Source organism: Mixophyes fleayi, chromosome 7, assembly GCF_038048845.1.
Source record: "Mixophyes fleayi isolate aMixFle1 chromosome 7, aMixFle1.hap1, whole genome shotgun sequence".
In the NCBI taxonomy this organism is placed as follows: Eukaryota; Metazoa; Chordata; class Amphibia; order Anura; family Limnodynastidae; genus Mixophyes; species Mixophyes fleayi.
The window spans coordinates 125805127-125819842 of record NC_134408.1 but is presented as its reverse complement, the minus strand read 5'-3'; the positions used below and the strand labels follow the sequence as shown (position 1 = coordinate 125819842).

The following is a 14716-nucleotide window of genomic DNA, read 5'->3' as shown; positions in this document are numbered from 1 at the left end:
AACTGCATAAGTTAATTTTTAAAATATGTAAAAGAACTTTGTTAAATTCATGAAAGAAAAATCTTAAATAAATAGGCACGAAAACCACGTACTCGTTTCTTTTTGGTGGTATTGGATGCTGTGCAAAAAACAAACTGAGTCCCCCCATGGCTGTCTCCAGCCCAGCACAGTGCACACAGGCCTAGCTGAGCACTTTCCCTGGCGCCCACCAGGTGTCGCTGTGACGGGACCGCCGGGATACAGCGCTCTCCCAGCATTCTCCGGGGCAGCCTGTGTGCCACGTAACAAGCTGCTGCCTCAGTCAGCTCCGTCACCGGGAGAGTCCAGTCCGGTGATCACCGGGGGCGCGACATGGGGGGCTCGCAGAGCGTGGAGATCCCGGGAGGAGGGACAGAGGGGTATCACGTCTTACGGGTAGGTGTCGCCTGTGCAGGCCGGGACTGGCTGCACTCTGCAGGCCTTTGTGTCTCCTTGTACTGCAGAGATATCACTGTTATAGGTCATCAGTCTACAGCCAGAGATGGGTATTATCAGGGGGAAGGTACCAGTACGTGTGGCTGGAGTGGTAGGAGCCATGTAAAGGAATAGTTATAGGAAATAATACCCATTAAATGATGGTAGATGATCTGCACCTATTGCTGTATCCAGGAAACTGTTACATTGTGTGAGAGCTAAACAGATTCTATATACATAGACATACGTAGTGCACTTTGCCATAATGAAAAAGGGGTGAAAAATTTGCTCTCATAGATGATTTTATGCATTGATTGACAGCAGTAGAATCCTTAACTTAATATGCAGAATTAAAATGAATCATTTGCAGTCAGGTCATCTGCTGATAATAAAATCAACGAACACACGTCTGTATTATAAGCCGTGTAGTGTTGACTATCTCACGGTGATGCTAAATTGCAGACATTCTGTGTTTCCAAATGTCCATCGTTGTAGTCTTTCAGCTGTAGTTCCACAAGGGTATTGAGGATAACCTGCATACACTAGATCTATGGATGTTCTCATTTCTTATATTGCATCAAAGTGGGGGTGTATACGGTGTTATGCCACCACTTCCACTGCTTTCATTGTAAAACTATCAGATTCCATTCACTTACATTCTCATAACATTTTTTTATACTGGTAAGGAGCACAATAAGGAGCTGGTTTTCATCATCATTTATTTATATAGCGCCAACATTCCGTAGCGTTTTACAATTGGGGACAAACATAGTAAACTAATAAAGAAACTGGGTAAAACAGACAAAGAGGTGAGAAGGTCCTGCTCGCAAGCTTACAATCTATGGGACAATGGGAGTTTGTCACATGAGGTTAAGTCTACATTTGCAGTCGGCCCAGCCAGACTGCAAAGGTAAAAGTGACTCATAAGCTAAATAATCCTGTCACACAACAATGTTGGTCAAGGGGTAGTTGTATAATGGGTGGTAATAGGGTAATGTAGTGAGGTGAAGAGGTGGGTTTTTAGAGAACGCTTGAAAGCTTGTAGACCAGAGGAGAGTCTTATTGTGTGCGGGAGAGAATTCCATAGAGTGGGTGCAGTCCTGTAACCGGGAATGGGAGGATGTAATGAGTGTGGATGAGAGACGCAGATCTTGTGCAGAACGGAGTTGCTATTTTCAGTCAAGTGTAATGTGTTATATCATCATCATCATCACCATTTATGTGTTATATATTGGTTGTGCTTTCTACCTCCTGCACAAATCACAGTGGTAAGGTCACGTGATTCTCTACCACATTGGACAATGATGACATTTGTTTTGTCAGCTTTGTCACTGGATCAGTTTATAGTTATTTTAGAACAATTATGTCATATGGGGATAAAACCAGTATAACTAGATCTAAGGGAGAGTATTACAAGACAATTACTTGGAAATGTTGCAGTCATTTATCTAAAGAAAAAAAGAAAGAAAATAAAGCATTGCAGTTGTTCATCCAGTTATAGTAGGGTTAATAGGTTGATCATTATGTGCTAAATGCAGTAGGCAAAAAAAACAAAACAATGAGATTGAGCTGCCAACATGTCCATTTCCAGGTGGATTCAGAGACTTGGCCTGTGCCTATATCTTCCACTTTCCATTTTTCTTTTGTATTTCAATTGTTTATTGTGACTTAAGCTAGGTACACACTGAAGAATTTTCCAACCAACATGTTATCTTAAACAATTGTACTTACTGTGTTATCTTAAACAATTGTACCTACCACTGAAGGTCCGATCAGTCTGGTGATTCATCCATACACACTGACACGATTTACCTTCAGATCTGTGCACTTCATCTGGTCTTTTTAAGAGAAGGACAGCACAATATTCATTCATTCATTCATTACTGTCACACTGATTATAACCGCCTTGTTATAGCTATCTACAAGTCCTAACAAATTTCATTAGCTTCTGTGACTCTGAAACTAAATATTCTGTCTCAGAGCGAACAAATTAACTATTCCTTCTACAGCACTCTCTACACTTATTCACCGGGACATTCATTGCTAGCATCGGCTGAAAAGAGCCCGACTCTGTAAACTCTATGGAGATCGTGAGCATGAGTGTGTACACACTTCATGATTAAGTGATTGGTCGGAAAATATTAAACGATATGACCAACCGAATGAAACGATGATTGGCACTTAGGGACGACGTTAGATTATCGTGTCACTATACACACTCACATGATATATGACCAAACGGTCATATGTTTCCTGATTGGCACGAAGATCGGATGAAAAACCTCCAGTGTGTACACAGCCTTGCACTGTATTTTAACTTCCATTGTCTGGTTAGTACATCTGCAAACAATGACTTTAAAAAGCAGATTGATGGTGGACTAGTTTTTACAGAGTCCTTTTGCAGGATACAACATATTCTAGTTCCCAAAATTACCTTTAACTATAACTTTCATTTTTAGATGATTGAACAATCTCTTTGCTGGACGGTATGGGTTATTAACCTACAGAGATCTAAGAATCTGGTGTCTGTTGTAAAAAGGGAAAATCCAAAACCGATTAAAATTGTACCACTAAATGTTGGCAGCCATTCTCTTACATAGAGTAACGCTTCAATTGTGCTAAGGTATACATTTTAATGTCACTATTGGATTCCATGTAGTGAACATCTTAATGTACAGTCATGTGCAGCATATTTCAGACCTCCCTGGAAGATCATCATCATTTATTTATCTAGCGCCACTAATTCAGCAGCGCTGTACAGAGAACTCATTCACATCAGTCCCTGCCCCATTGGAGCTTACAGTCTAAATTCCCTAATATAGACACACATACAGACAGGGAGATACAAACATAGACTAGGGTCAATTTTTGATAGCAGCCAATTAACCTACCAGTATGTTTTTGGAGTGTGGGAGGAAACCCATGCAAACACAGGGAGAACATATAAACTCCATACAGATAAGGCCATGGTCGGGAATTGAACTCACGACCCCAGTGCTGTAAGGCATTAGTGCTAACCACTACACCACGGCAGCACGGTGGCGTATATATCTTGTGCTGATCACAGCACAAGATATAATGTTCTTACTGCTCAGGAGGGCTGCTTGTGTCCTCCTTACTGTGGCATCATACACTAGACAACACTGGTCTTACTTCGTAAGTGGATTGCAGAGAAGCTTTTAGGGATTTGCAGTAAAAGATATTGAATTAATAATTCAATGAGTACAAGACGGCTGTGGTGGACTAGAAAGCATTTGTGAATCTTTTTTCCAACTTAAACAAACATCTCAGGCAAAAAAATATATTTGGTATTTTTGAGAGTGATGAAACTTGCCATTACTGTACAAGAAAAGTTATTTTGTCTTTTTAAGTCAATATATTAAGACCTTTCTTGAGGTTCTCCAGAGATACTTAACACAAATATGGATTGTCAGGTGTTATGCAAAATTAAAACCCGATTTTAAAGGCAGGTGAGCAATACATAGACTACTGTTCAATAATTCGGCTTGGCTTTGTCGTCAGTATGATTGCACCATTGAATCAACAGTGACAGATAAGCAGTTTGCATAGAGCATCAGAATGAAGGATTGGCTCAGGTTCTGCCATAAAGATCAGTTTTGCCCTGGACCACAAATCTTGTCACTGAGGTATTTCCCACGTAACCTGTTAGCAAGCTATGAGGATAAGTTAGGTCTCTTGTTCCACTTATAGCTCCCAGCAGATTTTCTGGAAGAGCAAATTACACTGATCATTCTTTCTGATTCTCCCCAAATTGATGACTTAATGGACTACATTTCTCCCAATAGGTGCAAGAAAATTCCCCTGGACACAGAGCTGGGCTGGAACCGTTCTTTGATTTTATTGTATCTATTAATGGACTGAGATTGGTGAGTATTTAAACCGCTATAGCTGTGTTACCACACCATAACTATCTTTCACGAAGATAGATTTCTTTTTAAGGTTAATGACGTTGATCAGTAGGATTATTTTCCGTAGAAAATAATGTTCCGACATTGAGATCTTAAATACACGAATGTAATGGGGATAATTCCGTTAGAATTAGTTAGGGATTGTTACAGAAATCTCAAGGTGATTTCTGGAGGTGCGAGAAAAAATGAGCGGAGATTGTACCATAGTAATGGTAAAAATGTGCAGCCATGATGTTCTGAGGAATATCGCAGTAATTAACCCCCCCCCCCCCCCCCCTTCCTATGTATTGTAACGAGGAGACATGTGAATTTATATTGTTGCAATATTATATGCAGATAAAAGATTGACTGCAGCTACACTCACATGAAAAGACAGCAACTTTATGGTGTTAATCTTCTTTCTATGTCTGTATAGTAGAAACTGGGATCTCTGCAGAACTTAAAAGTTGAAACGTATTAAGCCAGCTTGGCTTTGATCTGTGAGGCTAACAGGAATGTAAACAAAGAAACCGCTTTATAAACTTGGACGTTTGAGGACTGTTGACAATAACATTGTGCTTGTTGTTTGACATGTATTAGCTGTGATAACACTTGTTACGTGATACTGTAATTATACGCTTACTCACATATGTAAATGATTTCACTACTGAGTACGGTGAGCAGTTATATTAATAGCTATGAACGCATACAACTAATGCAGCATTTAATAAACTATATTTGGCAAGTTAATTTAAAACTTTATTACCACTCTTTAGCAACATAAATGCACATGGAGGGTAAGAAAGGAATTGTTGTGTATGACTGAAATGGTGAATTAAAACCAAACCAGTATTTCAATATTAGGCTAATTTTATTCTGCCTTTTGTGCACCCATTTTTGTGGCACATATACTGCTTTATTCTATATTCATAGCATATCAGTATTATTATTTTTGACCTTGAATTTGTAAGGCGCCACAGTGTTCATCAGCGTCAGACAGTCAGAAACAGGACATACATAAAACAGGGACATGCAAGGTAGAAAAAAAAAAAAACAGACATAAAAACAATGGTTAGGGAGAGCACTGCTCATGAGCGAGCTAACATTCTTAGTGGAAGAGGGCACAGCTGAGAGAAGAGGAGCAAGTATGGTGTAGGTGGAAGTAGGGTAAGCGCTAATGAAGAGATGGGGTTTCATCATCATCACCATTTATATAGCGCCACTAATTCCGCAGCGCTGTACAGAGAACTCGCTCAGTCCATGCCCCCATTGGGGCTTACAGTCTAATTTCCCTAACACACACACACACACACGGGTCAATTTGTTAGCAGACAATTAACCTACCAGTATGTTTTTGGAGTGTGGGGGGAAACCGGAGCACTCCGAGGAAACCCACACAAACACGGGGAACACATACAAACTCCTCACAGATAAGGCCATGGTCGGGAATTGAACTCATGACCTCAGTGCTGTAAGGCAGAAGTGCTAACCACTACGCCACCGTGTTTCAGAGAGCATTTAAAGATTTGAATGCTGGGGGAGAGTCTTGTGGTAGGGAATTCCATAAGTGGGTAGTGGCACAGGAGAAGGTGGGAGTCAGGTGATTACCAGAGATGAGGCGCCAGTGAGAGGGGGAGGGTATTTTGAGAAGTATGAGTAGTAAATGTTTAAATGTTTAAAGGATGTCACAGGTATTACATACCTGTGACATCCTTTAATGTATTGCAATACTTAATGCAAAAATGAAACTGCCCACACACTGACCTTTGCAATTGCACTGGTACAGGATCAATGTCTCATTTGGCCAAACACATAGGATCCATTCCGGTGTGCCGTAGGGACTGTTCGTGTGGTCTGCATTTACCAACATGCTCGATACTGATCTGACTGATTTTGATTGGCTTATTAGCAGACATGGCCATTTGACCAATTGTCCGATATCGGCTGTAGTAACGTGTAGAGCCCATTACCCTTTACAGGTTTGGTATGTTAATTCCTGAAAACCAAAATTGTATTTTTTTAAATTTGTTGTCTCTGCCATAGAATAAGGACAATGACACGCTTAAGGATCTGCTAAAAGCCAATGTGGAGAAGCCTGTGAAAATGGTGGTGTACAGCAGCAAGACACTGGAACTGCGGGAGGCGACAGTAACACCCAGCAATATGTGGGGAGGACAAGGATTGCTGGGAGTCAGTATACGGTTCTGCAGCTTTGATGGAGCCAATGAGAATGTTTGGCATGTGCTGGTGAGTACCGCATGTGGGTTTGTTTTTTCCCTTTACAGGGGATCCCACTAGAGAAATCTCACTTATAACTTTTAAAAGAAAACTATAATGTCCAAATGACCTTGTGATATTGGGTATAGATTGATACATACTCTAGTGTGCTAAATTGTTGCAGTGCTTTTCTGTGATGTTATTAGTCTTCAGTATAGGATGATGAATTGCAGTTATGTCGAAAATATTCAAATAAAAATATCCTACAATGAAATTTAATGTCAAATTCAGAAATACAACACTTGCAACAAAGATATGTCAACTTTAGCTTTAGTAATGGATTTTTTTATATGATTTGAATGTTAATTATTTGGTCTACTTAATATTTTATATAGTGTGTTTTATATAGTGTCTTGCTTGCTTTTAAGATCTCATTTTCTTAGCTTTAAATTTAATGTATACTCTCCTACTCTTTGGAACTCTGCTGGAATTCAGGAGTCTCTTTAGTGGTGGTAAAATGATGATACACAATTGTGAATAGAAGTATATGTCCACCTTTGTTGGCCTTTTCTTTTTAGGGGATCTAGATTGAACCCCTGTCCTATCACTGTTTGTTGTATACACTGTAGTACAGTGTATATACCTCTCTGCCTCTCCTGTATATACCCCTCTGCCTTTCCTGTATATACCCCCCTGCCTCTCCTGCACATTTCAGTACAAGTCGCAATGCGTAACCAGTAGAGGCAGAGCAGCAGACCCAGGACTGCAGGTGCCTGGTTCCCATGAAGATGACTTGAACTGCAGGAGAGATGACGGCTGGATACACTCTACAAGAAATTGTATCTAGCAAATGGACAGAATAGGGGTCTTTTGGATCTCCTTTGCACATTTAATCTCTGAAAAGAAAGCCTCACATCTTCATTTTATGTTCTGAAGAACTCCCCATTCAGCCATCACTAAACACCGTCCTCATACCTGGTCTTTGGCATCAGTCTTAATGTTTTTCATTAAAAACTTTATTTCAAACCTGTCTTTGGGGTGAGGGGGTCATTGTGATTTATCACTATAACTTTGAATATTAAAATGGTGACATATGATCTTTGTTCATTAGTACTATCATTTATTTCTCTGCTTCTTCCAGGAGGTAGAGCCAAACTCTCCTGCAGCGTTAGCTGGACTGAGACCCCACACAGACTATATCATTGGAGCAGACACTGTAATGAATGAGGTAACGCACATTGTTCTATGTAAGAACCCATAAGTCTCTGTGTTACATGCTATGTACTAACATAAGATTATTGCCTTTCAGTCAGAGGATCTGTTCTCCCTCATTGAGACCCATGAAGGAAAGCCTTTAAAACTGTATGTGTACAACACAGATACCGACAACTGCAGAGAAGTGGTCATCACACCAAACTCTGCCTGGGGTGGAGAGGGCAGGTGAGACAACTGACCAGTGAGAACCTGGTTGTTTACAGATCTTTTGGACATTACATTTCTGTAGTTCTGTAGCTTCTGCTAAAACGTTTGTGAGAAAAGGCTCTTAATCACTTTTTATAGTATTAATAAATATTACATTGAAGTTGTAGTGAATGAGTCTGCCCTCATCGCACAATTAAGGGCTATTTTATTTAAGTGTAGACAATACTTATTATAGTACCTGTTCTGCAAATGTCTCTTCATCTAAACCCTTAAGTTTGAGGTGTGCAAGCTAATGCTATACACTGATGGGTCATCTCTGCACAATGAATTTCCCTGGACGGGGAACAGATTCCTGAAAATGACAGCTGTTGGTTTTGTTTTTTTTTCTTTATTCATTGGTTTCAGAAAATTTGAGTTTCCCTGTTACACTGATTAAATTGTTTATCTGAAGTTCCAGTGCCTCGGTTTGTGGATGAGATTACTTTCATTCCAATCACCATGTCATGGCAGCTTTGTACCTTGTATGTTGTTGAACCTTTTGTCTGGTAACCTGACGTTGTGTACTCTACGTACAGCTTAGGATGTGGTATTGGTTACGGCTACCTTCATCGGATACCTACTCGGCCTTTTGAAGAAGGGAAGAACATCTCTCTGCCTGGGCAAGTTCCAGGGGCACCAGTGAGCCCGCTAAAAGATGGCTTTACAGAGGTTTGTATGTCTTACCATAGTCCTAGAGAATCTACAAACAATATAACCTAATGGAACAGAACATGTGTTGTATGTCAGTGGAGGTAGCAGCTTTCGGTACATTGCTTATAAGTTTCTCAGGCTCCGTTTCTTTATGTACTTATGGACACTGAGCAAAAAAGGAATATATTCCAATTAGACAGCAATGCTCTTTCCATTCTTACACTATTGCACATAGAAAGTTGTGTTTTTTATTATCTTTTGTACCCGAATATTTGGATCTGAAATATGGACCCAAAGTGTAAGTGAGTAATGGGGCATCCATAGTGCACTGATGTAGGCAGGTCTAGAAGCCTGTTGATAATGGTGATTTTGGCCAGGAACCACGGAACGTTCCACATGCCATAAGACCCCATGCCATGAGAAGGCCGCTTGATATAAAAAAAAAAGAGTTTAGACAGCTAAAAATATGTAACTAACTTAATGTAACCATTGCAAATTATTACAAAATATAGTTTTAGCATGTTATCTATACCGTCCAGAATATTTGTTCGGTCCTTGAGTTATCTCTGAAAAATCACTATATTAGAATGTAGGACTAGAATACTACGGACTTGTCATTTATAAATTATGAGTTGTACATTTGGGATCATGTTTTGCGCTGCTTATAAGACACATTGTTGAGCGCATGGTTAGCGATCGTAGATTTCAGGAATTTTCTCCTCTTCTAGGTCCAGTTGTCATCTGTAAATTCCCTGCCTACATTACCTGTTGGAACCCCGGGAATAGAAGCAAGTCTGGCCGGGCTGTCTCTCAACTCCAATACTCCTGCAGTCACTAGTGCTCTTAACTCAGGTACGCACCGTGCCAACTGTAAACCATTTTGTAATATAATGAGACATTTAATTACGTGAAGCCGTTTGAAAATACGCCATTGGGTTTAAAGTTCGGACCTATGTCAAATTAAACACTGGTGATTTGATACATGAGTCTGTTGATTTGCATTCTTGCTACATATATCTTTGTGTGCATCTGTCTACTAGACCACTTTATTATTTATTTGCGTTATTACATAGATTTCTATTTGGAAATCTGTTGTATGGAAAAAGGTGATTGTTGCATTAGAGGTCAGATAGACCCAAGATGGATTTCTTTGCTGTTCTAGCTGTAGTGCTTATGTACTCTGCAGGTCTGTACTTCTAGAGAATATATTCTAAAGGTCTGTTTAATTAAGGATATAGGGAGGGCGAGTTGTCATTCTGCTTATAATAAGAGGAATCTGTGATCTTTCAACATGCTCTAAGTTGACTAATCATTTTAATGCTCTGGCTACAAGCGAGTCTAGTCCAATGAATGTTATATTACACTGGCTACCGGTTACTCTACCCCCGTGTACATTCTGATGCTCTGGCTGGCTACAGGTTGGCCTAGCCGTGCTAATATTCTGAAGCCCAGGCTAAGCCTTGTGTACATTATAATGGTCTGACTTGGTGTTGCTTGGCCTGTGACTGATCGAATGCTCAGGCCACAGGTCAGAGAAGGCGCACGAATGAATACAATTTAAATAGTAGATTCCTCTACGCAAATCCATAATTGTAATCCAACCACGTTCCCTCCTGGTAACATTGTATATAAAAGCAGTGACAATAGGTAAATATAAATTTGGTTTTTAATACCTGCCAAAAGGTAAGAACTGAACAAATAAAAGCATTATTTTGTCTAAATATATTTCTTGATTTTGTGAAAAATTAACAAATGTAAAAGTAACATGGGTATTTTTTTTTTGTTTTTTTATTTTCAGGCTTACAAACAGTACCTGTATTAACTCCACAAATTAATCATTCCCTCACCCCCGTTCCTCTAAACCCAGCAGTTTCATTACCAGGTAATTATCATACAATGCTAATTTGTGACATTAATGCATTGAGTGACTGATTTGCATTTTGGATGTCAGAACTTTTAATTGCGTCATACGGCATATTCTAATCTTACCATGCCTTTATCGCCTCATAATTGAGACATCTGTTCTTTTTTTTTTCCCCATAACCCTCCTTATTGTGACGCAGGTAAGGTCATAACTGGCCTGTTCACGTTTTGTTGGCGGGATGTTTTCTTTATAGACCTGTGACAAATGTTCATGGTATAGTTGGTTGCTGTTTTGGGTGTTCTCCCAAATCACTGTTGGTGTCAGTAGCTCAGATAAGGGATATGGGGAACACTACAATAATCTGCTGCTATCATTTGACACCTGGGAGCAAACACTCGTATTACTGCAGCGTTCCGGAATTGGTTGTGAGCCTGAGAATGTGCCCACTCTCCTGACACCAGCATTGATTTCCGGCTGTGTTATTTAATGTAATAATAAGGATCCCTTACTGGTAAATGTAGGGAAAAACCGATTATGGGGAGAGGTGGCGGCCAAAGATGGAGAAACTAAGTATTGGAAAAACAATTGTCAGACATTGTAGTAAATAAACCCATTCAGAGGGAATGTTGTATCGCATAGAAAACCTGATATTTTTGTATAAGGTACCTTATTGTAACATGAAGGATAAAGGAGATTTCTAACCGCGCTTATATGGTTGAACTGAAAAATAAACGTAAATGTGTCATTTTAGTTTTGAGTTCCTTACTGTAAGAGTCTATTTCCTGGGTAGCGTTAAATTAAATAAAATGTAACCACATGAATTTTGGTGTAATAAAGTAAGATGTGTAACAAATACAGATTAATGTATTGATGTGATCTTGGTTCTCGGGATGTATTTTATCTATACATTGTTTCATGTTGTAGCAATGTGGTAGTATACACAAACTCAGACTCTTTTCTTTTATATTTGTCTTAGTGTTTGTTATATTTCAATTTTAAAGATGCTTTTGTTTACTGACCTAGCTAATAATGTACTGCACAGCTTGGTACTTCTACAAAGTGTAGTCTATAGGTCTCATTTAACTAAGGATAGAAAAACCTCTGTCCTAATGGCATGTTAGTACAGTATGCCCCGTAATGGATTTATATTTTACTTATAAAAGGAATTTCTGATCATTCAACATGCTCTAAATTGTCTGTCATTTCCATGACATAACATAAAAGTGTTGGTCACAGTATGTAATGTGGTGACCTGTTTATGTATCACTACGCTGTAGACAATTCTAAGTCACAGGAGTATGTTAGACCACCTATGTATTAGTCCAGGCCTGTGAATGCTCTTTTAGGCTACAGGTTAGTTTGGGTATGTGGACGTTCTAGTTCCCAATGAGGTTGCTGACACATGGATGATGTTTAGAAAAAATTACAAATAGAAGTACTCCCACCCCCAGGGAAATACTTCTGACCTGTATAACCCTTGTGTCCATGCAGCGTTCAGTTCTTTATTTTATGTTGTGACCTCTGGGAAAAGCATTTTTCATTACTGCTTTTTTCATATTCTTAGATAACTGAAAAGTATTACTCCAACAACTTATTTATATGTACAATTAGGTGCCTTATTGTGACTAATGTACGATCTGCTTCAAAATGTACTTTGTATAGAAAGATAAAAGTATCCAGTCTGTGTAACTCATATGCTAAATATCAATGGAAAGTACTTACATGTCCCGTCTTGTTACTGAAGGTCTCTTGCCACTATCCACTGGACTCCCTACGTTACAGAACCTACCCAATCTTAACTTGCCTGCTCCCCATCTAATTCCCAGACCCGGATTTCCGGACCTGACACACAATGGTATGTTTCTACATAGCTGAACTTGTGCTTCATTATTTGTATATATCCACAAGCTGAGCTTTTTGCTGATGTGTTTTTATTTAATGATCTAGGTATATCTTATAATTCTTTTCATTATAACCCTCTGCTTCACATGTTGTATCAGATGTCCTGCTGAGAATTTTGGAAGCTTTTTCTATGTGTCATATCGCTTACATCTTATCAGCTTGGAATCTCCACTGGTTAGGATGTGATGTTATACAGCTTATATCTGCAGCATATGCCAAGGATATGGTCAGATCAGCTGTAGCCACTCTAACAGTCCGTTAGAGTACAGTATTCAGATGTATAAATCGCTCTATAGCAGAGGGTGTGTTATAAAAGTGTCTGCTGGTTACATATACAATACATGAATCAGTCATTCTATTAATACACTGCAAATATAAAAGTGTTAATCTTATACATCAAGGATATGTGTAGGGGATGTTGTAGAGAAATGAAAGAATCTGAAATTGTTCTTAAAATGTCCTTGATAGAACGACTGTTAGATAAACAATTAGAGTTTAAATGTAATAACATGGAGTGTCAATTTATTATATAACATATGTTTATTTGTGGTGGTAACTAAGCCTTGGGTAAAAACCTTTTACTAAACATAAGGAGTGAAATAAAAATATTATTTTATAGCATATAAATAAGAACAATTGGCAGGAACTTTGTAATATCCTTCTCTCTCCAGAAATTTTTCCTTTTACGGATACTAGAATGTTGAATTTGTTTCTTGCTTCACCTCTGCATCCTGGAGCTACTGCCAACTGTCAATATAGAAATAACTTTAAATAAGTGAGCATTGCTGGAAACCATAAACTAGGTAGAGCTTTAATGTGCGTTACCCACACACAGGGGAGGAGGTAGATGAACATGCAGCTACTGGTGATGTCACCTGTTCCTGCATCAGACCCTGGTTTTTAGTGAATGGATAGAGGCTGCATACTCATGAATATTGTGTTCAGCACAACATTGGTTTCTGGATTTGCAAATTATTTCATTCTTTTTATTTTATTCTCATTTCTGCTGTACTAAATGTCTTTCTATTGCAGTGTCAAGCTTGCCACCTATTGGTCCATTGCCACCATTGAACCTGGCCGGACTTCCTCCCCTCTCAGTAAATCCTCAGTTTCCCACGTTTCCCCTGGCACCTCTTGCAAGTGACCTAGTTCCTTCACTTCTGGACCACATCTCCGCACCCTCCGCGGACAACGGGACATCGCCATCCGAGGACCTCGTCCACGTAGACCTTCCCTCCACGGCGAAAGTTACAGTCAGCAGCACAGGAGCAGTGGTCCCCGAGTCCTCCTAACATGGATCAGCCTGGCTTTGTGTATTTATTTAGCCACAGAATGTGTTTCGAGATGCAAACAATCACTAGTTTCATACTAGTATGTACTTATGTAGGAGAACTGTAAATAAAGAGAAATCTAGTTATGAAGAAATAAGGTCATTGAAGGTGGAAATTCCAGATGGGGGGGAAATGCCAAACTCTTAAGTGGATGTAAATTATTTTAGCATATAAGTATTTCCAGCCAAAAATGTCTTTAATAAAAAGTTACAGGATGTGCACTCTTAATGCGTGTGTGGTATTCTGTCTCACGCTGGTCTTTCAGCCACGCCAGTGCTTGGCGAGCCAGCTCTAAAATAGCCGTACGTCTGTAACATCGTACGTTTCTGTAAATGGCATTCAGGAAGAAAGATCTGAAAAATGAAATGTTATTGGTTTAAATAGGAGGAGTTAAAATCTGCAATTTACATACAGCAATAAATTACTGGAATTTTACACTAAAATTTGTCCTTTCATTTTTTTTTTTCTCCTGTTTTGATATATTTTATACAGATGTGTGCATGTAATCTCTTGTATAGGTAGCAATATCTCCACTAAAGGTGACGTACTTTAATGATAATTAAATATGTCCCCAAATATATCTTAGAAACATAGAATTAGACTAGATAAGAACCGCTTGGCCCATCTAGTCTGCCCATATTTTAGCCTTTGGTAACCTCAAACCCTATTTCAACCTTAGTTCTTTGTAAAGATATCCTTATTTTTATCCCATGCATGTTTAAATTACACTACTGTATTAGCCTCTACCACCTCTGATGTGAGGCTATTCCACTTGTCCACTACCCTTTCTGTGAAGTAATTTTTCCTCAAATTTCCTCTTCCCCATTACCCAAAAAGCCAGCTTGTGTCCAGGGGATGTCTCCATTTTCTGTATGCTGGTGTGGGGAATAGTTAATTGCCAACCACTCCACTAAAGGTGGAAATTACCA

General features: G+C 39.2%; 1 protein-coding gene across 1 annotated transcript; it reads left to right on the top strand.

The window, feature by feature from the left end:
* Positions 1 to 248: 248 nt before the first annotated feature.
* On the top strand, positions 249 to 14230 carry GORASP2 (golgi reassembly stacking protein 2). Its single transcript, XM_075180662.1, has 10 exons — positions 249 to 414; positions 4260 to 4340; positions 6405 to 6608; positions 7720 to 7806; positions 7888 to 8018; positions 8576 to 8708; positions 9419 to 9542; positions 10489 to 10572; positions 12299 to 12409; positions 13489 to 14230. The coding sequence occupies exons 1-10, from the start codon at positions 352 to 354 to the stop codon at positions 13746 to 13748; spliced, it is 1278 nt and encodes a 425-aa protein (XP_075036763.1). The 5' UTR covers positions 249 to 351; the 3' UTR covers positions 13749 to 14230.
* Positions 14231 to 14716: the final 486 nt, after the last annotated feature.